The sequence below is a fragment of the Lithobates pipiens genome, unplaced genomic scaffold, assembly GCF_037356315.1.
Source record: "Lithobates pipiens isolate NorthernLeopardFrog02 unplaced genomic scaffold, aLitPip1_a1.2 Scaffold_23, whole genome shotgun sequence".
Lineage (NCBI taxonomy): Eukaryota > Metazoa > Chordata > Amphibia > Anura > Ranidae > Lithobates > Lithobates pipiens.
In genome coordinates, this window is record NW_027507785.1 from 80,865,230 (window position 1) to 80,890,016 (window position 24,787).

General features: G+C 41.9%; 2 protein-coding genes across 2 annotated transcripts in view; both read left to right on the forward strand.

The window, feature by feature from the left end:
* SNTN (sentan, cilia apical structure protein) overlaps positions 1 to 7,301 on the forward strand; it is a 32,688-nt gene extending 25,387 nt beyond the window's left edge. The window contains exon 4 of the mRNA XM_077451939.1: positions 7,093 to 7,301. Within this exon, the coding sequence (XP_077308065.1) occupies positions 7,093 to 7,251 (159 nt within the window). The 3' untranslated portion in view covers positions 7,252 to 7,301. The remainder of the gene's footprint in view (positions 1 to 7,092) is intronic.
* Positions 7,302 to 17,552: 10,251 nt separating this feature from the next.
* Positions 17,553 to 24,787, forward strand: part of LOC143927685 (uncharacterized) — a 77,818-nt gene continuing 70,583 nt past the window's right edge. Inside the window, exon 1 of the mRNA XM_077451940.1 lies at positions 17,553 to 17,765. Within this exon, the coding sequence (XP_077308066.1) occupies positions 17,628 to 17,765 (138 nt within the window). The 5' untranslated portion in view covers positions 17,553 to 17,627. The remainder of the gene's footprint in view (positions 17,766 to 24,787) is intronic.

Genomic DNA, 24,787 nt, shown 5'->3' on the forward strand with positions numbered 1-24,787 from the left:
ATATGTCCAACCAGTGTGAAATCCCTGTCTCCCTTCAAACACCTATAATTGATTATAATATGAAACCTACCACCTAATTATCTGTACCACAACACTCATCTAATAAAAACATCTCTTGCCATATACATACACTCACAGCCACTTTATTACGTACACTTGTTCAAATGTTTGGTAACGCAAATTGCTAATCAGCCAATCACATGGCAGCAACTCACTGCATTTAGGCATCTAGATGTGGTGAAGATGACTTGCTGAAGTTCAAACCGAGCATCAGAATAGGGAAGAAAGGGCATTTAAGAGACGTTGAACGTGGCATGGCTGTTGGTGTCAGACGGACTGGTCTGAGTATCTAAAAAACTGCTGATCTACTGTGATTTTCACACACAACCATATCTAGGGTTTACAGAGAATGGTCCGAAAAAGAGAAAATATCCTGTGAGTGGCAGTTCTGTGGAGGAAAATGCTTTGTTGATGTCAGAGGAGAATGGGCAGATTGATTATAGATGACAGAAAGGCAACAGTAACTCAAATAACTCAGTACAACCAAGGTATGCACAATACCTTCTCTAAATGCACAACACATCAAACCTTGAAGCAGATGGGCTACAGCAGCAGAAGACCACACCGGGAGCCACTGTCAGCTAAGAACAAGAAACTGATGCTAAAATTCCCACAGACTCACTATTGGACAATAGAAGAATAGAAAAACATTCAGATAGTAGGGTCAGAATGTGGCGTAAACAACAAGAAAGCAAGGATCCATCCTGCCCTTTATCAGTGGTTCAGGCTGGTGGTGGTGGTGTAATGGTTTGTGTTGGAAGAATGAAACTTGTGCGCTACTATGTGTAGTGTAAAATAAAAATAAATCATCAAACTCCAGTGAATATAGTGGAATAAAAATAAACCATCAAACTCCAGTGAATATAGTGCAATAAAAATAAACCATCAAACTCCAGTGAATATAGTGCAATAAAAATAAACCATCAAACTCCAGTGAATATAGTGTAATAAAAAATCAGAGTGAACTAAAAGAAACAAAAGTATAATAAATGTGAATAGCTGCAAAATTACTGCGCAAACAAGTGCAAAAAGAAGGGCGAGTGGTGCGCTTATTCAATATAGTGTACCGTAAACATAAAACCCAAAAATAAAATAAACAAAACTAAAATAAAGCGCAAAAAAAAGTCTAAATAAATCCCAATGGTAGGAATCAGTCTATACAGAGATGGATGTCTCATAGAACGATAGCTTGATAGAAGAGAAACAAAGCATCAATCCAACATCGATTGTAAAATTTATAGATTGGCCGCTCACCTCCAACAATGACCAAAAGGTCAAACAAGGCTCATCAGATAGCGAATGGGGAATTCTGCTGGTGGATCTGTGTAGACATTCAGGTCCCAAGCGAAGACGAAATGCTGCATGGAATCTTAGCACCGTCACATCCTGTGCTCACCCCTAGGTAGTTCCATATGTAGCGAAAAAAGCTTGCTCCAAAACACAAATACTTGTTGTGTAGATGGCACTCAAAGAAGAAGAAAAAAAAAACAACCATAGTGCAATATTGCCAGATAAAGTAAAACTTGTTTAATAAAAAAAGCTGCTTACAACAGGTAAGAACAAAATCCGCAGTATAAAATGGGAGTAGTGACACACTCGCCTCCTCACCACGCTTCCGCAATAGGCACCAGAAGTGGCGTCACAATGCTCCACCCGACGCATTGCATCACTGGTCACGTGACTTCCTTAGGGATATATCCCTGAGAAAGTCCCATGACCAGTGACGCAACGCTTTGGGTGGAGCCTCGTGACATCACTTCTGGTGCCTATTGCAGAAGCGAGGTGAGGAGGCGAGTGTGTCACTACTCCCATTGTATACTGCAGATTTTGTTCTTAAATGTTGTCAGCAACTTTTTTTCAGTTTACTTTATTTTATTTTTATGTTTAGGGTACACTATACTGAATAAGCGTACCACTCCCCCTTATTTTTGAAAGTTTAATGATGTGGGTGACATTTTCTTTTCACACTTTTGACCCCTTTGTACCAATTGAGCAGTGTTCAAACGCTGTGACCTACCCGAATATTGTTGCTGACCATGTTCATTCCTTTATGATACCCATCTTCTGATGGCGCCTTCCAGCAAAATAATACACCATGTCACAAAGCTCAAATCATCTCAGATGGGTTTCTTGAACATGACAATGAGGTCGCTGTATTCCAATGGCCTCCACAGCCACCAGATCTCAACCCAATAGAACATGTTTGGGATGTGGTGGATCATGGATGTGCAGCCGACAAATCTGAAAGCAACTGCGCAATGATATATGGACCAAAATCTCTGAGAAATGTTTCCAACACCTTGTTGAATCTATGCCATGAAGAATTTAGGCAAAAGGAGGTCCAGCACTAGCAAGGTGTACCTAAGAAAGTGGCCGGTGAGTGTATATTGCCACATGTACACATTCTAATAGTATCAGTAGTGTAAAAGAAGACAAGTCACTTAGAGCCAAGAGGTTCCCTGATACTCCGGGTCAATGACCTGAAGCAGAGTGTTTAGCTTACATGACCTGCCAATCTCAGCTGAGTTCTCCTTTCACCAGAAAAACATCAGAGCTCCAATGACATGCAGCCATGGTCCTTGGACACAATGGGAGTCCTGCGGCACTAGCTGCCAACAAGGCACAGGTCCATTTAAGCAATTCAAGACTGCCCTATCTGCAATTTGCCTCCCTTTAAGACATTATTTTTATGATACAGCAGACCTAAACCGCAAAGCATAGGTCCACCACTTTAATATGAGTATAAGGATAGTTTCTGTAATTTTAAATAGCAACACTACCGTATTTATCGGCGTATAACACGCACAGGTGTATAACACGCACATTCATTTTAAGAGGGAAGTTTCAGGCAAAAACTAAAATTTTTGTATTGGCGTATAACACGCACACGCTATTTGCACCCGATTTTCATGGTGAAAAGGTGAGTGTTATACGCCAATAAATACTGTATTTAAATTTGTTAATACTGCCAATTAACTTTTTTTTTTTCTCATTTTCCAAAACTGGGATTTACATTTAAGTGGGGCTTATTGAATTTTTTTAATTTTGAAATCAAGACACAGGCATGCCGCCTGGAACGTTAACAATGGTTGGCCAGGAATTTCTTAATACAAAATCCAACTCCAACCTTTTATTTATTTTTTTCATGGATAACGCTATTATGTGATGGCATGTTGGAAATTGAGCCCTGCAGTCAAATCTTTTATAGATCTACATGTGTTTATGACACAGACACTTTGACAGTAGGGAGTGACATGTATACATTATTTATCAAGGCTCTTAACCCCATATCTTCCAGCTGTCTGTTTGTTACTAGGAGACAGTAGGTAGGACCAGAAGAGACAATAGTTGAGACAGACCAGAGTTAGTGTAAAGCCGCGTACACACGGTCAGACTTTCCGACAGGAAATGTTCGATGACAGGCTGTTGCCGGTAAATGCGACCATGTGTACGCTCCATCGGACAATTGCTGTCAGATTTTCCACGGACAGATGTTGGCTAGCAGGTTTTTGTAAATATTTTATTCTATCTTTTCATGTGACAACGCTGAAGAAATTACACTTTGCTACAATGTAAAGAAGTGAGTGTACAGCTTGTATAACAGTGTAAATTTGCTGTCCCCTCAGACACCAATGGGGCAGATGTTAGACATAATTCCCATTTTTCCCCGTCAATAGGACCCAGATCTTTTTCCCACCCCTTTGTACAAGGCAATTTAGAAGCATCATGCAATGAATGTATTAGTCTGGCATATATTCTCGAAATCATACCTTTCCTATCTTCCGTCAGCAGTACATCGGTCATCAGAGGATGCGTCATTGGTGCAAGTGAGGATATTCTGCTTTCACTTTGTATAGCATGCCTGAGTTGTAGATACTGGTAGAATCGTGTTCTAGGTAGGGCAAATTCATCTTGCATGTCCTTAAAAGATTTAACTATAGTACCATTGAACAACTGGGGGACTATTGCTCTCCCATTGTTTCCTAGAGATGAAAATATTTAAGTTGATGCAGTTCCTTGTAATATTTATTCTTCCATATGGATGTGAACGAACAGGCTCCCCTGACTTTCAGAATGGATCTGGTGTATTTCCACAGGGTGTTCAATAGTATTATCGTGGGGAGAGTTTGTATTATATGTGTGATACCTGCCTCTAAATGAGATAGGGCTGAGAATAAGGAACCCTCAGGGATCAGTAGGGACCTGGTGGGGTCACTAACATCTACACCCCCCCCCCCCCACACTTACCCAGGTGTTGGAGCTGAGAAGCCACAAAACAATACTTAACATAAGGACCTGCTAGAGCACCTTGATCTTTGGCTAGTTGTAGTGTGTGTAAACTTATCCGTGCAGGCTTATTACCCCATATTAAGTCTCTGAACTGGGCGTCTATTTGAGTAAACCATTTGTGTGGGATCCAAATAGGAGTATTATGAAATACATATAAAAGTTGTGGGGCCCACACCATTTTAATTAAGTTCACTCTCCTGGTAACTGAAAGAGGTAATTTCACCCATGTGGAGAATTTGAACCTGAATTTTCGGAGCAGAGGAACCAAGTTTAAGGTAAGGTACAGGTTAGGGTCTGGGGTCACCTGTATTCGGAGATAGCGAAACTCGCCCACTGTAAGTATGTCTCTTTCACAGTCAGGTAGAGGTTGTGGTAGGGGGTCCAGGGGCATAAGTACCGATTTATTCCAATTAATACCGAACCCCGACAATTCCCCAAAGTCAGCAATTAAATTAATCACATTTTTCAGAGAGCTGTTGGTGTCTCCCAGATAAATGTGTGTGTCATCTGCATATAAGGAGATGACGTCCTGTTTAGGGCCTCGGCGAAAGCCAATAATATCTTATTATGCTCTGACATGTATGTCTAGAGGTTCAAGGACTAGGGCAAACAGCAGGGGTGATAAAGGACACCCCTGCCATGTGCCCCTAAAAAGTCTGAAAGGTTCCGATATGTCTCTATTAATGTGCATTCTCACCGATGGGGTGTTGTATAGCAGCTGAACCCATTTCAAGAAAGAGGGGCCCACCCCAAATCTTGTCCGTACTTCCCATAGGTATGACCATTCAACGCTGTCAAACGCTTTGGCTGCGTCTAGAGAGAGAATGGCTCTATTACCTGAGTTGTCTGTAGGCAGTTGTAGGTTGAGAAATAGTCTGCGTAGGTTTTGGGCTGTGGATCTAGTCGGTATGAAACCAGACTGATCTCTATGTATCACTGAATGCATTTGGCCAGTCTGTTAGCCAAAACTCTGGCCAACAGTTTAACATTGAACGTGAGTAATGAAATAGGTCTATATGAATCTGGGGATAAGGCATCTTTACCTGGCTTCAAAAGTACTATTATAAGTGCCTCACTCATGGAAGGGGGGAGTTTCCCAGTTTCAAATGCCTTATTATAAACCTTTTGTTGTAAAAAGAACCTTTTATTTTCTGCGAGTTGCAATGATAAATGTTTGAGCATGGACTGGGCGGCTAACCACGCTCTTTTGGTGTTATCAGTGGGGTCTTCATTGTTTTTGCACATATATGAATTTGGTATTAGCGTTGCAATGTTATTTACTTATAATACTGTCTTGAAGGCGCAAGTTTCATCTGAATGGTAGTTTCAAAAATGGGTCTTTACGCCAAAGTCATGTGATACGGCAGATGTTATGGCTCCCAGCAGAAGCTGTTTGCCTTCAGACTCTTGCTCTCTGAGTAAAAAATCAGGGTTTCGTCAGGAAAAGGCAGAGGAGAGATCTTAGATGACTTTCATATTGGGCCCGCTCGTGCATTAGCAGTAAAGAGCCGCTTGCTATTAAACCCCCGCTAGTGGCCAAAGAAAGGGTTAAAAACGCCCATGTTGCAGCGCTTTCAAATTGCTTTTCAGGTGATTTGCATGGGCAGGGGCATTTTGGGAACGTTGTATACAGTGCTCCAAAACCGCCCCAAATATACTGCTTGCAGGACTTATACTAACGTCCTGCAAGCGCACCGCCCAAGTGTGAAGGCACTCAGGCTTTTACATTCGGGCGGCATGGGAGGCAGTTTTCAGGCACTTTACAGGCGCTGTTTCTAGCACTAAAGTGTAGTGCTAGCTTCAAGTGTAAACTAGCTTCAAAACAAAGCTTCAGACACGCTTTGTTAAAGCTCACTGAATGCTAGTCAAAGCCCCTGTCACTAAATAAAATGGTTAGCTTACCGTCCTGTTTACACCTTGCTTTTGCTTTGCTTTGCTTTGCTTCAGCTGTGCCTTTCATAACTGGAAAAATTAATTAAACTTCAAGTGTGTGTGTATAGAAACAGTTCAAATAAATCAAAATAAATTATTCAGTGACATGATCCATTCCATCATGTGTTAAAACTAAAAATAAGATACAGGCATACCCCACTTTTAAGTACACAATGGGGTTTATTTACTAAAGCTGTAAAGTGCGAAATCAGGCTGACTTCTGCATAGAAACCAATGAGCTTCCAGGTTTTATTACCAAAGCTTAATTGAACAAGCTGGGGTTATAAGCTCATTGGTTTCTGTGCAAAAGGGAGCCTTATTTTGTGCTTTACTGTTTTAGTAAATAAACCCCATTGTGTACTTAAAAGTGAGGTATGCTTGTACACAATTCATATGGGAATACACAGTTTATATGTGGCACATCATTCATCCACTCAAATGATAATATTCCTTCTAGATGTACACCTTGTGCCAATTTTCCTTAGTCCTTCACCCTTCTGAGCATTAATGTGCTGTGACTCCCACCACCTTTCACCACTGCACTCACCTCCAATATAGACCTGTTTCCAGGGCTAAAAATGCCTTCCCCTGCTGGGGTATATATCCAGGCTTCTCAGCTGACTAATGTCCTTCTTTCCTCCTCTTGCCTCACTGGATATGCACATTTCTTGGTAAACCTCCTATAGACTTTCAATCTGTAATCCTCTTTCTTCCACTGTTAACCTTTTAGACGTTTCTGAAGAGAAGGTGTCATGGCTGACTGCAATTTTTTTTTTCATTTTGAACATAACAGCTGCTCTGTTTTTGCAGGGTCAAGAAACAAAGCCAAAGTACAAAGAACTAATGGAAGACTTGGAAAAAGACAGCGAAGGACTTATGAGCTTTGAAGACTTTGTGGTGTTGCTGTTGAGTGTATTGTTGATATCTGACCTCTTCCTGGAAATCAGACAAACTAAGAACACAAAATAAAATATATTGGTCTATGGCTTATATTGTACTATTAAAGGCATTGTGAAATCCCTTTGCCTAGGTTCATTTTCATTCCCATACCCTGGAAAAATCCATTTATTTCACACATCATTTTTTTTTTCCAGAACGTAAATCCTTGAGAAGAATCCTGGTAAAAAAAATCCCTTTTAGGTCAAGAGGTTCATAATCTGAAGTGTGGCTGAGATGTCATTTAAAGCAAACCCGACTTGAGTTTTAAATCTTCCAAAACAAATACCCTGCAGAAGAATGCTATGAATACTTAGCTTCCCCGTAATAATGGCTCCCAAAAGTCCACTGGGAAACTGGCACGTTTTTGATTAACAATTTCCTTGGTTTCCCACATTGGGGAAACCGCTCTCATTGGTTTCTTCTGCTGACCTAATTCCTCTTCTTTATTGATAACTTCAGCAAGAGCTTCCTGGGACCAAGAAAACGGACACTTCTGGAAGTATTGGTTTCCCAGTTGGTTTTGGTGGACAGTTCCGCTGGAGTAGAGTGACGTTTGGCAGTGTGGGTAGCATAAAAGGTGAGTATTTAAACCCTTCTTTTGCAGGGTATGTGTTTCTAAAGATTTAACTGGTTGGCTTTAAAGGAAATCTAAAATGCAGTTTTAGTAATTACGGATCTGGAATAAATTATACTTAAAAGTCATTTCTAATGCATATATACGCATTTTACACGTGTTTTATACTGTACTATAGTAGTTGTAGGTGTCAAGCAGATCAGGCATTATTATCCAGAGGCAGCTATACCACTTGGGGTTATGGAAATCAAATGATGGAATTAAAGGTTTGGATCTCTGAATAATAAAAAAAAATTTATTCCAAATTTTTTGCATTATTGATTGCATTTGAGTAAAATTGTGAGTAATTGACCTCCATTCCATATATTGATGGCACAAAAAAAAATTCTAAAATCTCATTAGTTAGATAGCTTGTGTATTTTTGATTTGTCATTTTTATATAAATAAATCCTTATGATTCTTTTGGTGATGATGATAATTTTGACAGTCTGAGGAAGGGGGTACAGGGACATATTTATTGGGAAATCGTTTGGGGATCATTAATTGTAAAAAGGTTAGGAGCCCTTGTTCTACAGGCTGTTACATTCTCCAACAGCACAGTCATCAACCTTCCTAATTGATAATTCAGTTAAAATAGGTTACAAAAAAAATTGCACCGTGTTTGAGTAATCATTATGGATATAAATTAGGTTGATCCCTCTTAAAAAAGAGCGTTGGGCCCCTTTAACATTTGTGCAACCTGAAAGTTGTGTGACTTTGATGCAACTTTGCCATGAGACTTTGACGCAACTTGAAGCAATGCCTGTGTAATCTTGAGGTCTATGGACCTCAAGTCTCATCAAAGGTACTCATTGGAAATCATGGGGTACAACTTATCATGTGACTTTGCAGTCCCAAGTCGCAGGACAAGTCACACAAGAGTGAAAGGGGTCTTTAATACTTATCAGTTCCAGCGCCCATCCTGGAAATCTTCACCACCGTGTCCAGCAAGGGTGGGTGGAGGGAGTCACAACGCAAAGTGGGGGGTCAGGCATCCAACATGGTGGAAGTAAGACAAAAGTAAGACTTTTAAAATTGTGCTAATTAAAAGATTTTTACCTTAATGCCTTAAGTCCTCCTGCATTGAATTTTATTGTAAATGTACTGTCTGCCCTCACGTTGTAAAGTGCTGCACAAACTGTTGACGCTTTATAAATCCTTTATAAAAATAATTATAATAATAATAATACATTCTCTGCATTCAGTTAAAAAACCTTTCAATAGCAGCTCCTCCAGCCCCCCTTAAATGCTTAACTGAGTCTATTCTCAATCCAGCACTGTGCTGTCTGCTCTCCTCTTCCTGTATTCACTGGAGACCCTGATCCCAAGGGGAGCCATTGGCTCCTGCTGCTGCCAGTCAAATCCAGTGAAGAGAGTGTGAGGGGCAGGGCTAAGCTACATTGTGTGTGTATATAGATGCACACAGCTGCCTGCATGTGTGTCCCCATAGCACACATCTTGCTATAAGGCACACTCAGAAAAGGAAGAGCAGAGAATGCTGGCGTGTGACCCTAGAAGAGGTGGTAAGGGACTGCTCTGTGCAATATCCTTCTATAGAGCAGGTAAATATAAACCTCTTTCGTATCACTTTAAGTCTGTTTAGCTCTTTAAGACGACAATAATGATGGTGGGTTGGCAGGACAAATATTAACTTATAGATTGTAAGCTCTAGTGAGCAGGGCCCACTTATTCATCCAGTATTAAATTGTATTGTTACTGTACTGTCTGATCTCATGTTGTAAAGTACTGTGCAAACTGTTGGCTCTACATAAATCCCGTATAATATTAATTAGGCTACAGGGAGAATTTTTAATGTTTATTCTAGCAACAGAATCTCTTTAGCACTGTATTACACTGAGGTAAGTTAATAAGTACAGCAAAAACAATGGGGTTGATTTACTAAAGGAGTAGAGCATGTTTAACCACTTTCAGACCGGACCATTTTGCTGGTAAATGACCAGAGGTCTTTTTACAATTTGGCACTGCGCTGCTTTAACTGGTAATTGCGCGGTCATGCAATGTTGTACCCAAACAAAATTTGCGTCCTTTTCTTCCCACAAATAGAGCTTTCTTTTGATGGTATTTGATTGCCTCTGCGATTTTTATTTTTTGCGATATAAACGTAAAAAGACCGCAAATTTTGAAAAAAAATTATATTTTCTACTTTTTGTTATTAGAAAAATCCAATAAACTCAATTTTAGTCATACATTTAGGCCAAAATGTATTCAGCCACATGTCTTTGGTAAAAAAAAAGTAAATAATTGTATATTTATTGGTTTGCGCAAAAGTTGTCACATCTACAAACTAAGGTACGTTTTCTGGAATTTACGCAGCTTTTAGTTTACGACTGCCTATCTCATTTCTTGAGGTGCTAAAATGGCAGGGCAGTACAAAACCCCCCCAAATGACCCCATTTTGGAAAGTAGACACCCTAAGGAAATTGATAAGTGGCATGTTGAGCCCATTGAATATTTTATTTTTTTGCCTCAAGCGATTGAATAATGACAAAAAATAATTTTTTATTTTTTTTTTACACAAAGTTGTCACTAAATGATATATTGCTCACACATGCTATGGGCATATGTGAAATGACACCCCAAAATAAATTCTGCTGCTTCTCCTGAGTACGGGGATACCACATATGTGGGACTTTTTGGGAGCCTAGCCGCGTACGGGGCCCCGAAATCCAAGCACCGCCTTCAGGCTTTCTAAGGGCGTAAATTTTTGATTTCACTTCTCACTACCTATTACAGTTTTGAAGGCCATAAAATGCCAAGATGGCACAAAACCCCCACAAATGACCCCATTTTAGAAAGTAGACACCCCAAGCTATTTGCTGAGAGGCATTTTGAGTCCATGGAATATTTTATATTTTGCCACAAGTTGCGGGAAAATTACAAACTTTAATTTTTTTAAATTTTTTTTTCACAAAGTTGTCACTAAATGATATATTGCTCACACATGCTATGGGCATATGTGAAATGACACCCCAAAATAAATTCTGCTGCTTCTCCTGAGTACGGGGATACCACATATGTGGGACTTTTTGGGAGCCTAGCCACGTACGTGGCCCCGAAAACCAAGAACCGCCTTCAGGTTTTCTAAGGGCGTAAATATTTGACTTCACTCCTCACTACCTATTACAGTTTTGAAGGCCATAAAATGCCAAGATGGCACAAAACCCCCACAAATGACCCCATTTTAGAAAGTAGACACCCCAAGCTATTTGCTGAGAGGCATGTTGAGTCCATGGAATATTTTATATTTTGCCACAAGTTGCGGGAAAATTACAAACTTTTTTTTTATTTTTTTTTTTCACAAAGTTGTCACTAAATGATATATTGCTCACGCATGCCATGGGCATATGTGAAATGACACCCCAAAATAAATTCTGCTGCTTCTCCTGAGTACGGGGATACCACATATGTGGGACTTTTTGGGAGTCTAGCCGCGTACGGGGCCCCGAAAACCAAGCACCGCCTTCAGGCTTTCTAAGGGCGTTACAGTTTTGAAGGCCATAAAATGCCAAGATGGCACAAACCCCCCCAAATGACCCCATTTTGGAAAGTAGACACCCCTAAATTTAGGGGTACACTAGTGAGACTAGGTAATAAATGGCGGGTGCCCTGAAACTATAAAAAAAATAACTAACCAACCAGCGTCACCTGTAACAGTTATATGGTGATCACTGGTGAAAGGGTTAACTAGGGGGCAATCAGGGGGCTTTATGCGGTAGTATATGGGGGTCCCTGGCGCTATAAAAAGCTGCGGCGAACCTAAATACCTACCTGCCTAACTAGCGTCACCTGTGACACTAATACAGTGATCAGAAAAACGATCGCTTATTAGGCTGGGTTCACACTGGAGCGATGTGGGAACGCCACGAATGCGCGGCGGGTTCCCGCATCACATGCCTCCCGGCGGCAGTTCACACTGCCCTATGCGAACTGCTGGGAGTGTCAGTGAAATGTTAATGACACCCCCAGATCAGTTCGCATATCGCAGTGCGATCTGCAAACTCGGATCGCATGGTGTGAACACCCATGCGATCCGATTCTGCTGCGGACCAAAAAAAGGGTCCCGTGCGAGTTTGCGGCGGGTGCGACGCAAATTCAGCCATACTATCTGTATGGCTGAACTCGAATCGCACAGAGATCGGATGTGATTTGCACTGCAGTGCGGTGCGAATCACATCCGTTCTCATAAACCGCTGCAATGTGAACCCAGCCTTAGTGACACTGGCGACGGGGGTGATCACGGGGTTAAACCTTTATTGGGGGGGTTAGGGGGGTACCTTATAACTAAAGGGGGCTAACCCTAACTGCCCTAACAGTTATTACAGTCACAAATGACACCCGCCGGGTGATCAGGGGGTTAAACCTTTATTAGGTAATAAATGGCGGTGCCCTGAAACTATAAAAAAATAACTAACCAACCAGCGTCACCTGTAACAGTTATATGGTGATCACTGGTGAAAGGGTTAACTAGGGGGAAATCAGGGGGCTTTATGCGGTAGTATATGGGGGTCCCTGGCGCTATAAAAAGCTGCGGCGAACCTAAATACCTACCTGCCTAACTAGCGTCACCTGTGACACTAATACAGCGATCAGAAAAATGATCGCTTATTAGGCTGGGTTCACACTGGAGCGATGCGGGAACGCCATGAATCCGCGGCGGGTTCCCGCATCGCATGCCTCCCGGCGGCAGTTCACACTGCCCTATGCGAACTGCTGGGAGTGTCAGTGAAATGTTAATGACACCCCCAGATCAGTTCGCATATCGCAGTGCGATCTGCAAACTCGGATCGCATGGTGTGAACACCCATGCGATCCGATTCTGCTGCGGGCCAAAAAAAGGGTCCCGTGCGAATTTGCGGCGGGTGCGGCGGGTGCGACACGAATTCAGCCATACTATCTGTATGGCTGAATTCGAATCGCACAGAGATCGGATGTGATTTGCACTGCAGTGCGGTGCGAATCACATCCGTTCTCATAAACCGCTGCAATGTGAACCCAGCCTTAGTGACACTGGCGAGGGGGGGTGATCACGGGGTTAAACCTTTATTGGGGGGTTAGGGGGGCACATTAGAACTAAAGGGGGCTAACCCTAACTGCCCTAACAGTTATTACAGTCACAAATGACACCAATGCAAAAAAAAAAAAAAAAGCAATTGGTGTCACTGTGACTGGGGGGGCAGGGGTAATTGGGGGGTGATCGGGGGGTAAAGGGGGGGTGTGAGTGTGCCTGGCATGTTCTACTGTGTAGTGTAGTGCTTGTGCAACTCACCGATGCTCTCTCCTCGGTGCCGGAACGAAAAATACCGACACGGAGGAGAGAATACATCACTTCCTCTCCTGTGTTTACATTACAGGAGAGGAAGTGATGTCACTGGACATTTTCATTCGTCGGGAGCGATCGCGAGGGGGTGGCCATGAATGAATGGCCGTCCCCTCGTCCGGGATCGCTCCCGAACGAATACCGACCGCCGCAGGCACCGGGCGGGGGCCCGGTCGGGCCCCCGACCCGCGGGCAGGCAAGGACGTACATGTAAGCCCTTATGCCTGCCCGTGCCATTCTGTCGACGTACATCGTCGTGCGGCGGTCGGCAAGTGGTTAATATCATAGCAAATTTTCACTTTGCAAAAATTATTGAAAATAATTTCAATTCACTAGATAAGACTTCATGTCCCATGGTCCTTTGCTGCTTCTCCTTGGCTCCTGATTGTCTCCTTCTCCCTACCAATAGGGACACAGGGGAGAGAGCAGAGTGGTCGGATGCCTGTGTGATCACTGCTTGCATTCCTGAGTCAGCCAGCAAGAGAAGAAGGGGAGGAATTCCCCGCAGGGACTAACAGGAACAGATGCGCTCTCCTTCTGTGGAGAGCCTGTGTAAAGCCCCATACACACTGTTAGATTTTCTGCAGATTTTTGTCTTCAGATTTACCAAAACCATATAATATGAGGTCAAACCTTAAGAGTTTCAATTTGTATACAATCAGGCAGGCCCTTGCACTACATGGTTTTGGTAAATTTGAAGACAAAATCTGCAGAAAATCAAATAGTGCGTATGGGTCTTTAGCCTGTGTCCATTCCGGCGGTGGATGGCGGGAGGTTCGGGGCTGCTGGTGACAGAGTGGCCCTCGCTACAGCAAGATGTAATATAAAAGGCTTCATTGGAGTTAACCTGAATGGTCTCAACAAGAGTGGATCACCACATTGATAGGCATCCAGAATTCAACAACAGAATTGGTGGCAATTAAAAATCCTAGGCCACTCATTTAATCTCTTGATATCCCAGAAAGTTAGACTAATCTGATTATGGCTGGAATCACACCTGTGTATGTTACAGTGGGTTACGCAAGCACAATGCTGTCTTAATGTATGGGCAGTGCCCAGGGGCCCCAGATGCATAGGGGTCCCATGATAATCTGAGATTACATCATACTTGTCAGCTGTCCCGAATTTGTTGGGACAGTCAGACTTTCTATTAAGCTGTCCCTGGGTGGCTGTGCCATAGGCAGCATCTGGAAGCTGTACTGTGCCCTCTGGATCCTAGAATTGTGCCCTTCTGCCTCCTCCCTTGTACCACTGTGCCCTTTGTGTTGATTAGTCTTTGATTTATGGTATGTTCTCTTATTGTTTAAAATCGATTTTATTGAAAGTACTAATAAATATATGTTTAATTCTATCAATTATTTATACTTTAATTCTTGAAAGTAGGTGCATTAATTGGGGCAGGCTGGTAAGGGCCCCACTTTGTGTTGCCAACCGTCAGTATTTTTACTGGCAGCCAGTAAAAAAGGAACAATTTTCTCCTGCCAGTAAATGCCAGTGGCTGTGATGCTTGGCTCAGAACTACACAAGCGCAGTTCTGGTCCGGCCAAGACCATCTGAGTGTCTGCTATAGTGTGTTCGGGCAGTGCCAGTGGGTCTGGTGGAGGCAGTGTCTGAGCGTGTCTTGTAATGTCATAGTGCAAGGGAGCAGAGCGTGTGGGTCTGTGGTACTGGAGCAGGGCAAGCTGGGAACAGGACTGTCAGTGGTGTTTGGACTGGAGTGGACTGAAGGGACCACCCGGCTTGGAGAGAGACTGTCACTGTGAATCAGGAGGGGACGTGTCATGTCAGTGAGGTGTCATCATCATCTGTGCTGCTGCACGTTGCTGTCAGTGTCACTGTGAGAGTCAATGTCATGTGTGTGTGCTTGCCCATTCTAATTTATTGCCCTCCTGAGTCCTGCCCTTAGCTACCTACTTACTATATCGAACATAAAATAAGAAATGTTTTTTGCCTTATCTACCTTAAGACCCCTTTCAAACTGAGGTGTTTTTCAGGCACTTTTGGGCTAAAAATAGCACCTGTAAAGTGCCTGAAAACGCCTCTCCTGCAGCCCCAGTGTGAGAGCCTGAGTGCTTTCACACTGCGGCGGTGCTCTTGCAGGACGTTAGAAAAAGTCCTGCATGCAACATCTGTGGGGCGGAGGAGTGGTGTATACAATTGAAATGAATGGGCACCACTGCCGAAGAGCCTGCAAATTGATTCAGCAGCGGCTCATTTTGGGTGCTATTAACCATTTCTTCAGCTGCTGACGAGGGTAAAATGCACCCTACTTGCGGCTGAAAAGTGCTACTAAAATGACTGTAAAGCGCTGCTAAAATGAGCAGCACTTTACCGCTAATGCAGCCTGTTGTCAGTGTGAAGGGGGTCTAAATCACATCACTACTTGCATATTGTACTTGTTTGTATCCTAAATACTGAAATTTGCACTTAAAACTGTAGTTTTGTAACTTTTGGAAATTTAAGTAAAATTAAAAAAATTAAATTAAAATCTGGTAGGTTGGCAACACTGGCCCCACTGCATTATTTTGCCCAGGGGCCCATGACGCAATTAAGATGGCCCTGCGCAAGCATGAGTAGGCGAGTGGAAAATTGGAGGGCTGCTATCATGATTTCCGTAAAGCATTTGATATGGTTCTATATGATGAGCTCATAAAAAAGTTGTACAAGCTAGGAATTCTGAATGGTTTAGTAGAAATGCAGTTCGCTATAGGATACATATTGAGTGTAGTTGTAAAGGGGGTACATTTGGAACAGAGTGAAGTCACTAGAGATGTGCCACAAGGCTCGGTAATAGGTCCTGCTCTGTTTATTCTGTTTGTCTGTCACTGACTCAGAAAGTACTGAAGCCACTGGATCAGCATGACATCTGGGGAACTAGCATTTTCAAAAGGTGATGCAATGGCAGCCTTCCTACTTCTTTAAAACATGTGCATTTGCGCTTTATGATTATCACAACTGCAATTAATAAAAAAGTACAAAAATGTTACATGCAATGGTAGATTTACCAAACTGGAGCACTCAGAATCTGGTGCAGCTGTGCATGGTAGGCAATCAGCTTCTAAGTACAACTTTTTCAATTAAATTTTGACAAAAATACCTGGAAGCTGCTTGGTTTCTAATGCAGAGCTGCGCCAGATTTTGCACTCTTCCCCAGTAAGTCAAGAAACGGTGAAGTTTTCAAAATGTTTCAGGGCCCGGTCAGTAAAGCCATGGCACTGGTCACATGGTCTTTACAGAAGCAGAGGATCAGTGTTCAGGCAGAAACACTGATTGGCCAGCAGTGTGTTATCATCAGTCCCCAATGCTACCATAGCAGATACCACATGACCAGTTCTACAGCATTTACCTGATAATAGAACTATAAATGTCCTTAGACAAAGTTATGTTTTCATACTCTTGGGATACTTTTGCTCTCTGACCTACATTTCTTATAGTGTTGATATCTAATGCCGCGTACACACGATCGGAATTCTCGTCGGAAAAAGCTCTGATGGTTTTCCCGTCAGAATTCCAATGGAATTCTACTCAAATTGTCTTGCCTACACATGGTCACACCAAATTCCGACCGTCAAGAACGCGGTGATGTACAACACGTATGACAGCAGGCATGTACTGGCCATTGGGACTACAGGGAGTTTCCCGGTGGACCGATGGCTCAGTGGGCCGGTTTCAGTGACAAAGTAATGGCTGCATGGCTCGCCCTCAACTTCACGCAGTGATGTGAGAAAGATGAGAAAAATACAGAGTTGAATAAGTGAAATAATAAAAGAGGTTAGTGAGGACTCCTTATGTTATGCTACTTATGTTTTTTTGCACAATTACGTATAGTTTATATACTGTTTTTGTACTTGTTTGCAAAATTAAAGTGGGCTGGTCTGCATGAAGTCCAGAGCCAAATTTTTGTCCCAGTCCAGCCCTGTATGACAGGACTAGAAAAAGGAAATTCAATACCTAGTAGCCAATAGCTTCCATCTCGTAGTTGAATCTGAGCATGTGTGAGTTTTTGCGAGTCGGAATTGCATACACATGATCGGAATTTCCGATAGAATGATTTTCCATCGGGAAAATTGAGAACCTGCTATCAAACTTTTGCTGGCGGGAATTCGGCCAGCTAAATTCCGATGGAGCATACACACAGTCGCATTTTCTGATGAAAAGATCTCATCTGTCTTTTGCAAGCCGAAATTCGGATCGCGTGTACGCGGCATCATTATGTTGATATCTAATGGCGTTTTGAAACTTGAGGCCCACAGTCAGTTCTTTTGTAGTACTGCAGGCAGGCTCACATATACATTAACAATCAAGTAATTTAATATTGTAGCCTCCAGCTATTTACTTATAAGGCGACGTGACAATAGGCGTGACCAGAAGACACATTAGTTGTGATAGCTATTGGTGTCCATCAAGCTTTTACTCAGTTATATTCAGTGAAGGGCGATGAATTGAGTTGGAACCATGGCAGCGGTGGAATCTGCAGTCTACAATCTCCTGGGTGTTTTTCACAAATACTCAGCCGAGGAGGGAGACAATTTAAAGCTGAATCGATCAGAACTGTCTACATTACTTGCCAGTGAACTGCCCTGTTGTTATCGGGTGAGTATTGCTGTCTTCACATGCGATATAGCCTTTTTGAATTATATCATTTTAATCATTGCTCTCCAAACTGAGCCCCAGTTTAGACACAGAAGGCATTACATAGTTGCTGGTTGTCAAACAATGGAGGAAAGCGTGGACCACTTTTCAAACAGAAAACTGAACCAAATATACAAAAAAAAAAAAAATGTATATACAGAGAGTGCAAAAAAGTGGGACTTTGGGGTTGATTTGCTAAAGGCACATAGACTGTGCACTTTGCAAAGTGCAGTTGCTCCAGAGCTTAGTAAATGAGTTAAAGCTTCACTTTGCAAAGAATACCCAATCGCATGCAAGGGAAATAGAAAAAAAATGCATTTTTGCTTGCACATGATTGGATGATGGAAGTCAACAGAACATATGCTCATTAGCTAAGCTCTGGAGCAACTGTACTTGCAAAGTGCATAGTCTATTTGCCTTTAGTAAACCATTTGTAAATACCTCCACAGATATGATACAGACAGACAATAAAATTATATAAAATATATTTACACCATTTTATTAGTTTTTTTTTTATTATTAATATTTTATACAATTCATTTGTCTGTCTGTATCGTACCTGTGGAGGTATACACAAAGTCAGACATTTTGCACCCTCTGTATACACTATGAAATGTATGATACCTCCAAGGGGCTAAAATTGCCTTAACCTCCCTATCGGAATTTCCGAGTCTGGCTCGGGGTGGAATTTCAGTACCATTAGCGGTAACCCCGGGAGCGCATCACAGGATACAGGGAAAGTTACTTACCTTGTCCCCTGGATCCTGCAATGTCCTCCCCGCTGTGTGTGCGAGCTGTCTCCTTGCTCAATTCACACAGTGCCAAGTTCCACCAGGCTCCGTTCCCTGTGAGCGTTGCGACATACAGGGTCGGAGAACGGCGCCAAATTCAAAAAAGTAAAAACACAGTACATATACAGTACACTGTAATTTTACAGATTACAGTACTGTATAAAAAAATGACACATCCCCTTTGTCCCTAGTGGTCTGTCCAGTGCCCTGCATGCTCTTTTATATTATAAATACAGTTTTTTTCTGCCTGGAATTTGGAGATTGTCCATAGCAACCAAAAAGTGTCCCTTTATGTCAAAAGTGGTTTTAGACCAACTAGAAAACAGCGATAATAAATTAGAATCACTTGCAGAATTGTGAGATGGCGATTTGTGGGGAAATTCTTCATCAAACACTAAATCTAATGACAGCGACAATTCCGCAACTGAGCAAATTTCAGTGTTTTTGATGTGATTACATTATTGAATAATTTTTATTATTATTATATTATTATTTGTTATAATTATCTATAGTTATTTATTATATTATAATTTATGATGAATTTTTCTAAATTTATCATACCCGGGATGTCTGCTAGACTCTGGTTTGGAGAGATTTACGTGAGTTATTCCTAAGAATTACAGACCTACAATATAAAACGCCAAATTTCTTATCCATTGTTTCCAACCTTATCCATTGTTTCCTTGAGAACTATTTGCCAGGTGGTTATTGCTTCCAACTTCCAATAATCGCAGCCTAATCTGACCAGCAATTACTGTATGTCTTTAGACGCTTTCAGACGTGGTGCACAAGAACATGCTGTAAGTTATCTGCACTAAAGAATAATAGAATCATGTGGGGGCTCCCCCGGCTTTTGACTCACTCAGATGAAAAGTATGAACATTTAAGGGACATATTGATGCATGTATGCAACTCTCAAATAATTGCTACAACTTATATTCATATGGATGACCCAACTGGTCCAGTCCTTTGATGGGGTGGCTACATTTGTTTTTCTGTAAGTACAGAAAATAACTGTTGGTCTTGCCAAAAATGCAGTGTCCTTGTCACTTTCTGTGAGTCTAAAAGAAAGCATGATTGTCTCATTCAGCATGTAACGGAGACAAAGGCAGACATTCTGAAGTCCATTGATAATCATGGCTCCTTCTATAGGTACAGTGGAGAGGTAAACCACAACGGGATAGGAAGTATATTATGTTCAATAATGTAAATAAAAGGATAAAAAGCCTGGGAAAAGAAAACAAATACAGCCACCACACCAGTACTTGTAAGCTGCAATATATTACACATTGTGCTTCTGGGTTTAGATATGATTTAATGAGACTGGACTGCCTAATTCAGAGAAGAAGCCCCATGTGGCTTATTCTACATGTACATGTTTATGGGCATACAACTGAATGCAGATAATCACAGGTAACATTAGAACAAAAAACTTTTTTATGTGTAAAAGTCAAGGTATACTTTACAGTAGATGTAAACCCTAAATGAATAGCATTTATTTTGCTAAAGCACCATTTCTCTTCACTTCCTATTAGACATGTGTGATTCGTTTCGTACGAAACGAAAATTCGTAGGAGTTTCCGGAAAATCGTACAAATCCAAAATACGAATTTTTATACATACGAATTCCATACGAAATACAAAATTTTGTTTATGGATTTCAGATCCAAATTCATAACAAAAATTCGTAATTAACGAACCTAAAAGTTAAAAAACCCAGAAAGTCAGCACAGGGATGGTGGGAACCCTATGGGAATTTCTATGCTTACGAATTTCATACGAAATTTCGTTAACGAATTTTGGAATTTTGACTGGCTTCAGATCCAAATTAACAGAAACATGACTGGTGTTTTGTTCACCAATCAGAGGAAGTCAGCACAGCACAAGGATGGTGGGAACCCCTCATAATGATAAATTCATCATAACGAAAATTCAAAATTGTTACGAAACGTTAATGGACCTAAAAGTTAAAAGCCCAGGAAGTCAGCACAGGGATGGTGAGAACCTTAGGCCGCGTACACACGCGCGGACTGTTCGCCCAACTTTGTCCGCTGAACAGTGTTTGGGCGGACAGTCCGCTCGTGTGTGGGCTTTCAGCGGACAGTTTCAGCGGACAGTTTGACGAACAAGGTTTTTCGGAAATTCCGTAAAACTGTCCGCTGAAACCTTGTTTCAGCGAACAGTCCGCCCGTGTGTAGGCTTGTTCGTCAAACTAAGTTCCGCGCATGCTCAGAAAGGATTTACACGCCGAAAGTTATAATGCAGTGTATAGGACGTCGTATTTTTCGTCCCGTCGTACGTGCCGTTCACGTCATCGCGCACGGTTTCAGCAAACTGTTCGTTCGTCGTGTGTGGCCATGTCCGTCCATGCTAATTTTGAGCGGACTGTTTGCCGAAACTGTTGGACGGACAAAGTTGGGTGAACAGTCCGCGCGTGTGTACGCGGCCTTATGGGAATTTCTATGCTTACGAGTTTCATACGAAATACGAAATTTCGTTAGCGATTTTTGGGAAATTTCGGAACCAAATTAACAGAAACATGACTGGTGTTTTGTTCACCAATCAGAGGAAGCCAGCACAGCACAAGGACGAACTTTCATTATTTTTACGAAAAGTTAACAAAACTGAAGGTTAAAAACTCAGGAGGTCAGCACAGCACAGGGATGGTGGGAGCCCCTCATAATGATAAATTCATCATAACGAACTTTTGTTATTTTAACTAAAAGTTTACGAATCTAACGAAAATTTGTATTTCGGAAGAATCCAAATTGAATTGCGACACGAATTATGATTTTTTTTTCATACGGAATGAAACAAAAAAATTTTTTTGACGGCGCCCATGTCTAGAAACTATAGCATCTGTAATTTTTGGACATTGGGGGGAAACTAATATGTGTGCTGTAACCACTTTCTGACCTTTGAACTCTGCATCTCTTACTACTGACCTTTGAACTCTGCGTCAATTAATCCTGACCCTTGAACTCTGTGTTACTTTCTTCTCACCCCTGAACTCTGTGTGACATAATACTGATCCCTAAACTCTGCATCACTCACTACCATTGAACTTTGTACCATCTACTATCCTATCAAATTGTATGTGGAAAAACCCAAACAGTCATGGATTATCTCGGTACCCAAAACTCAGAGATCAAAGCAATTTTAAAAAGTCAAAGTTTATTAAAAACATGAAAAAAATACAAAGCTCATAATTTAAAATGGTGATTGTATAGAACTCCCCTGTAGATGTGCCGTAGTTCTCATGCTTGATGTATCAAACTCCACTGACACACGCTCCAAGATACAGATATAGGGGAACATAGAAGCAGCAAACTCTCTACATGTTTCAAGGCAATGGCCGATTGTTCAGGAGAAATGAGGGGCTTAAAATATCTAAATAGAAACAATCGATTACTCAAAAAGTACAAACAGCATAACAAAGGCATTGATATACAATCAAGTTGTTAAGAAAACATAAAGACATCAAGAGCGCCAGTGTTTCAGGTGGCCCCCAAGACTTACCCAAATACAGAGGTAAGATGGGGAGCCCAAGCTTGTGGGACCCATTCCATTATCAACCAAAGGATATTTTATGATTCTGCCTAGAAGAATAAAATACTTTCAAATACCATGGATAAAGTGTGTGTGATGTCACTGTGTCTGATCTCCCACTGCACATATGCAGGAAAACCCATGTATGTGCAGTGCCCCAAAGGAAGCCGTTTACAGGGGGGTGGAAGTCCCACCGAGCATCAATACAGGCATGGGAGAGGAAAAATCGGGGGGCAAAGTAATCCTGCCCAGCACCGCCCTCTTCATTGAGAGAGCTCCTGCCTGCTACAGAAAAAGCAAGGCAACCAGCTGGACTCGCCTACGCGTGGCACCTTGCTCAGCCAATCACAGTGTTCATGTAATTGGAAATGCTTTTTTTTTCTTTGATTCCCTAATGTTTTTTTTCACAATGAACCTGAACTTTAACAGAGTTACACATAACTTTTTTTATATTATTAAATACCCTTTTACAACTTCGGCTGCAGTTCTTCCACTTTAATATGTCTCACCTAGGTGACAATGACATCACAGGTATGGTTATCCGGTAACCGTTAACCACAATAGACTGGCGTCACTATATTCTATCTATATACAGGCTGGCACAGCTCTTTGTGCTATTTTTCCTTGACTTGGTTTTAGCCAGTAATGGTGTAAAACTTTCAGAAGGACCATATAAAATATTCTCATAATAATGGGTGTGTGAGGCCTCATTCACACTTGTAAAATGGGGCTGTCATGAATTAAATGTGAAAAACCCAGCGGAGTCACCGATTAGATGTGGGGACAGCCCGATTGAAAGCGATGGAAGGCCAACAAAGATATAGGGGAACATAGAGGCAGCAAACTCTCTATATGTTTCAAGGCAATGGCTGATTTTTCAGGAGAAATGAGGGGCTTAAAATATCTAAAAAGAAACAATCGATTACTCAAAAAGTACAAACAGCATAATAAAGGCATTGATATACAATCAAGTTGTTAAGAAAACATAAAGACATCAAGAGTGCCGGTGTTTCAGGTGGCCCCCAAGACTTACCCAAATCCAGAGGTAAGATGGGGAGCCCAAGCTTGTGGGACCCATTATCAACCAAAGGATATTTTATGATTCTGCCTAGAAGAATAAAATACTTTCAAATACCATGGATAAAGTGTGTGTGATGGAAAACCCATGCATGTGCAGTGCCCCAAAGGAAGCCGTTTACAGGGGGGGTTGAAATCCCACCGAGCGTCAATACAGGCATGGGAGAGGAAAAATCGGGGGGCAAAGTAATCCTGCCCAGCACCGCCCCCTTCATTGAGAGAGCTCCTGTCTGCTACAGAAAAAGCAAGGCAACCAGCCGGACTCGCCTACGCGTGGCACCTTGTTCAGCCAATCACAGTGTTAATGTGATTGGAAATGCTTTTTTTTTTCTTTGATTCCCTAATGTTTTTTTCCACGCTGAACCTGAACTTTAACAGAGTTACACATAACTTTTTTTAATAATATTATTAAATACCCTTTTACAACTTCGGCTGCAGTTCTTCCACTTTAATATGTCTCACCTAGGTGACAATGACATCACAGGTATGGTGATGCGGTAACCGTTAACCACAATAGACTGGCGTCACTATCTTCTATCTATATACAGGCTGGCACAGCTCTTTGTGCTATGTTTCCTTGACTTGGTTTTAGCCAGTAATGGGGTAAAACTTTCAGAATGACCATATAAAATATTCTCATAATATAATTTGGGAGATGTCAGCATCCCATTGATTTCAGTAGGGCTGCCTCCTACATCTAATTGCTGGGAACCCCCCACTGGGGCTCTCACATATAATCGGTGGCGGCCCAATTCGCAACTGTGAATGAGGCCAAAGCGTGTCACATCCATGCAGTATTTCACAGATGTGAATGGATTCTTTGGAACTGAGAAGCCAATTACCAATAAACAGTCACCAGATGAAACTGAACAGTTCAGATGTTTTAATTCATATACAGCAGGTAAAATAAGTATTGAACACGTTTCTATGCAGAAGTGAGCTTTATTTTGCGCTTTCCAGCTTTAGTAAATAAACCCCATTGTGTACTTAAAAGTGAGGTATGCCTGTATTCACGTTTGGAATGTTCACTATTATGATCTTTTACTATTTACAATACATAATTAATATAAATTGGTAATTTGCACATTAGCACTTTATTTAATTGGATTTACGTCTGTGATGATTTTTAACCACTAGAGATCCGCGCTATAGCCGAATGACGACGAGGACCTGCTTTGCCGGGACTACATCTATTGACGTCATCCCGTGCACCAGCGGCCTGCGCACCCCCTGAGGGCTGTGCGCAGCGCTCTCTGTGATCAGCGAGTCTATGAGACTCGCCTGATCACGGATCGGAGCAAGGGGTCGATCCTGACCCCTTACCACGTGATCAGCTGTCAGCCAATGACAGCTGATCATGTGACACAACAGAGCCGGTAATCGGCTATTTTTCCTCCTCACGCTGACAGCGCGAGGAGAAAAAAAAAAAGCCGATCACCGGTCCCGATCACGGCCAGCTAATCAGTGCCCACCTTCCCCCTGCCAGTGCCACCTAAATAATAAAAAAGTGCCCCCCATCAGTGCCACCCATCAGTGCCCATAGTGCCACGCATCAGTGCCCACAGT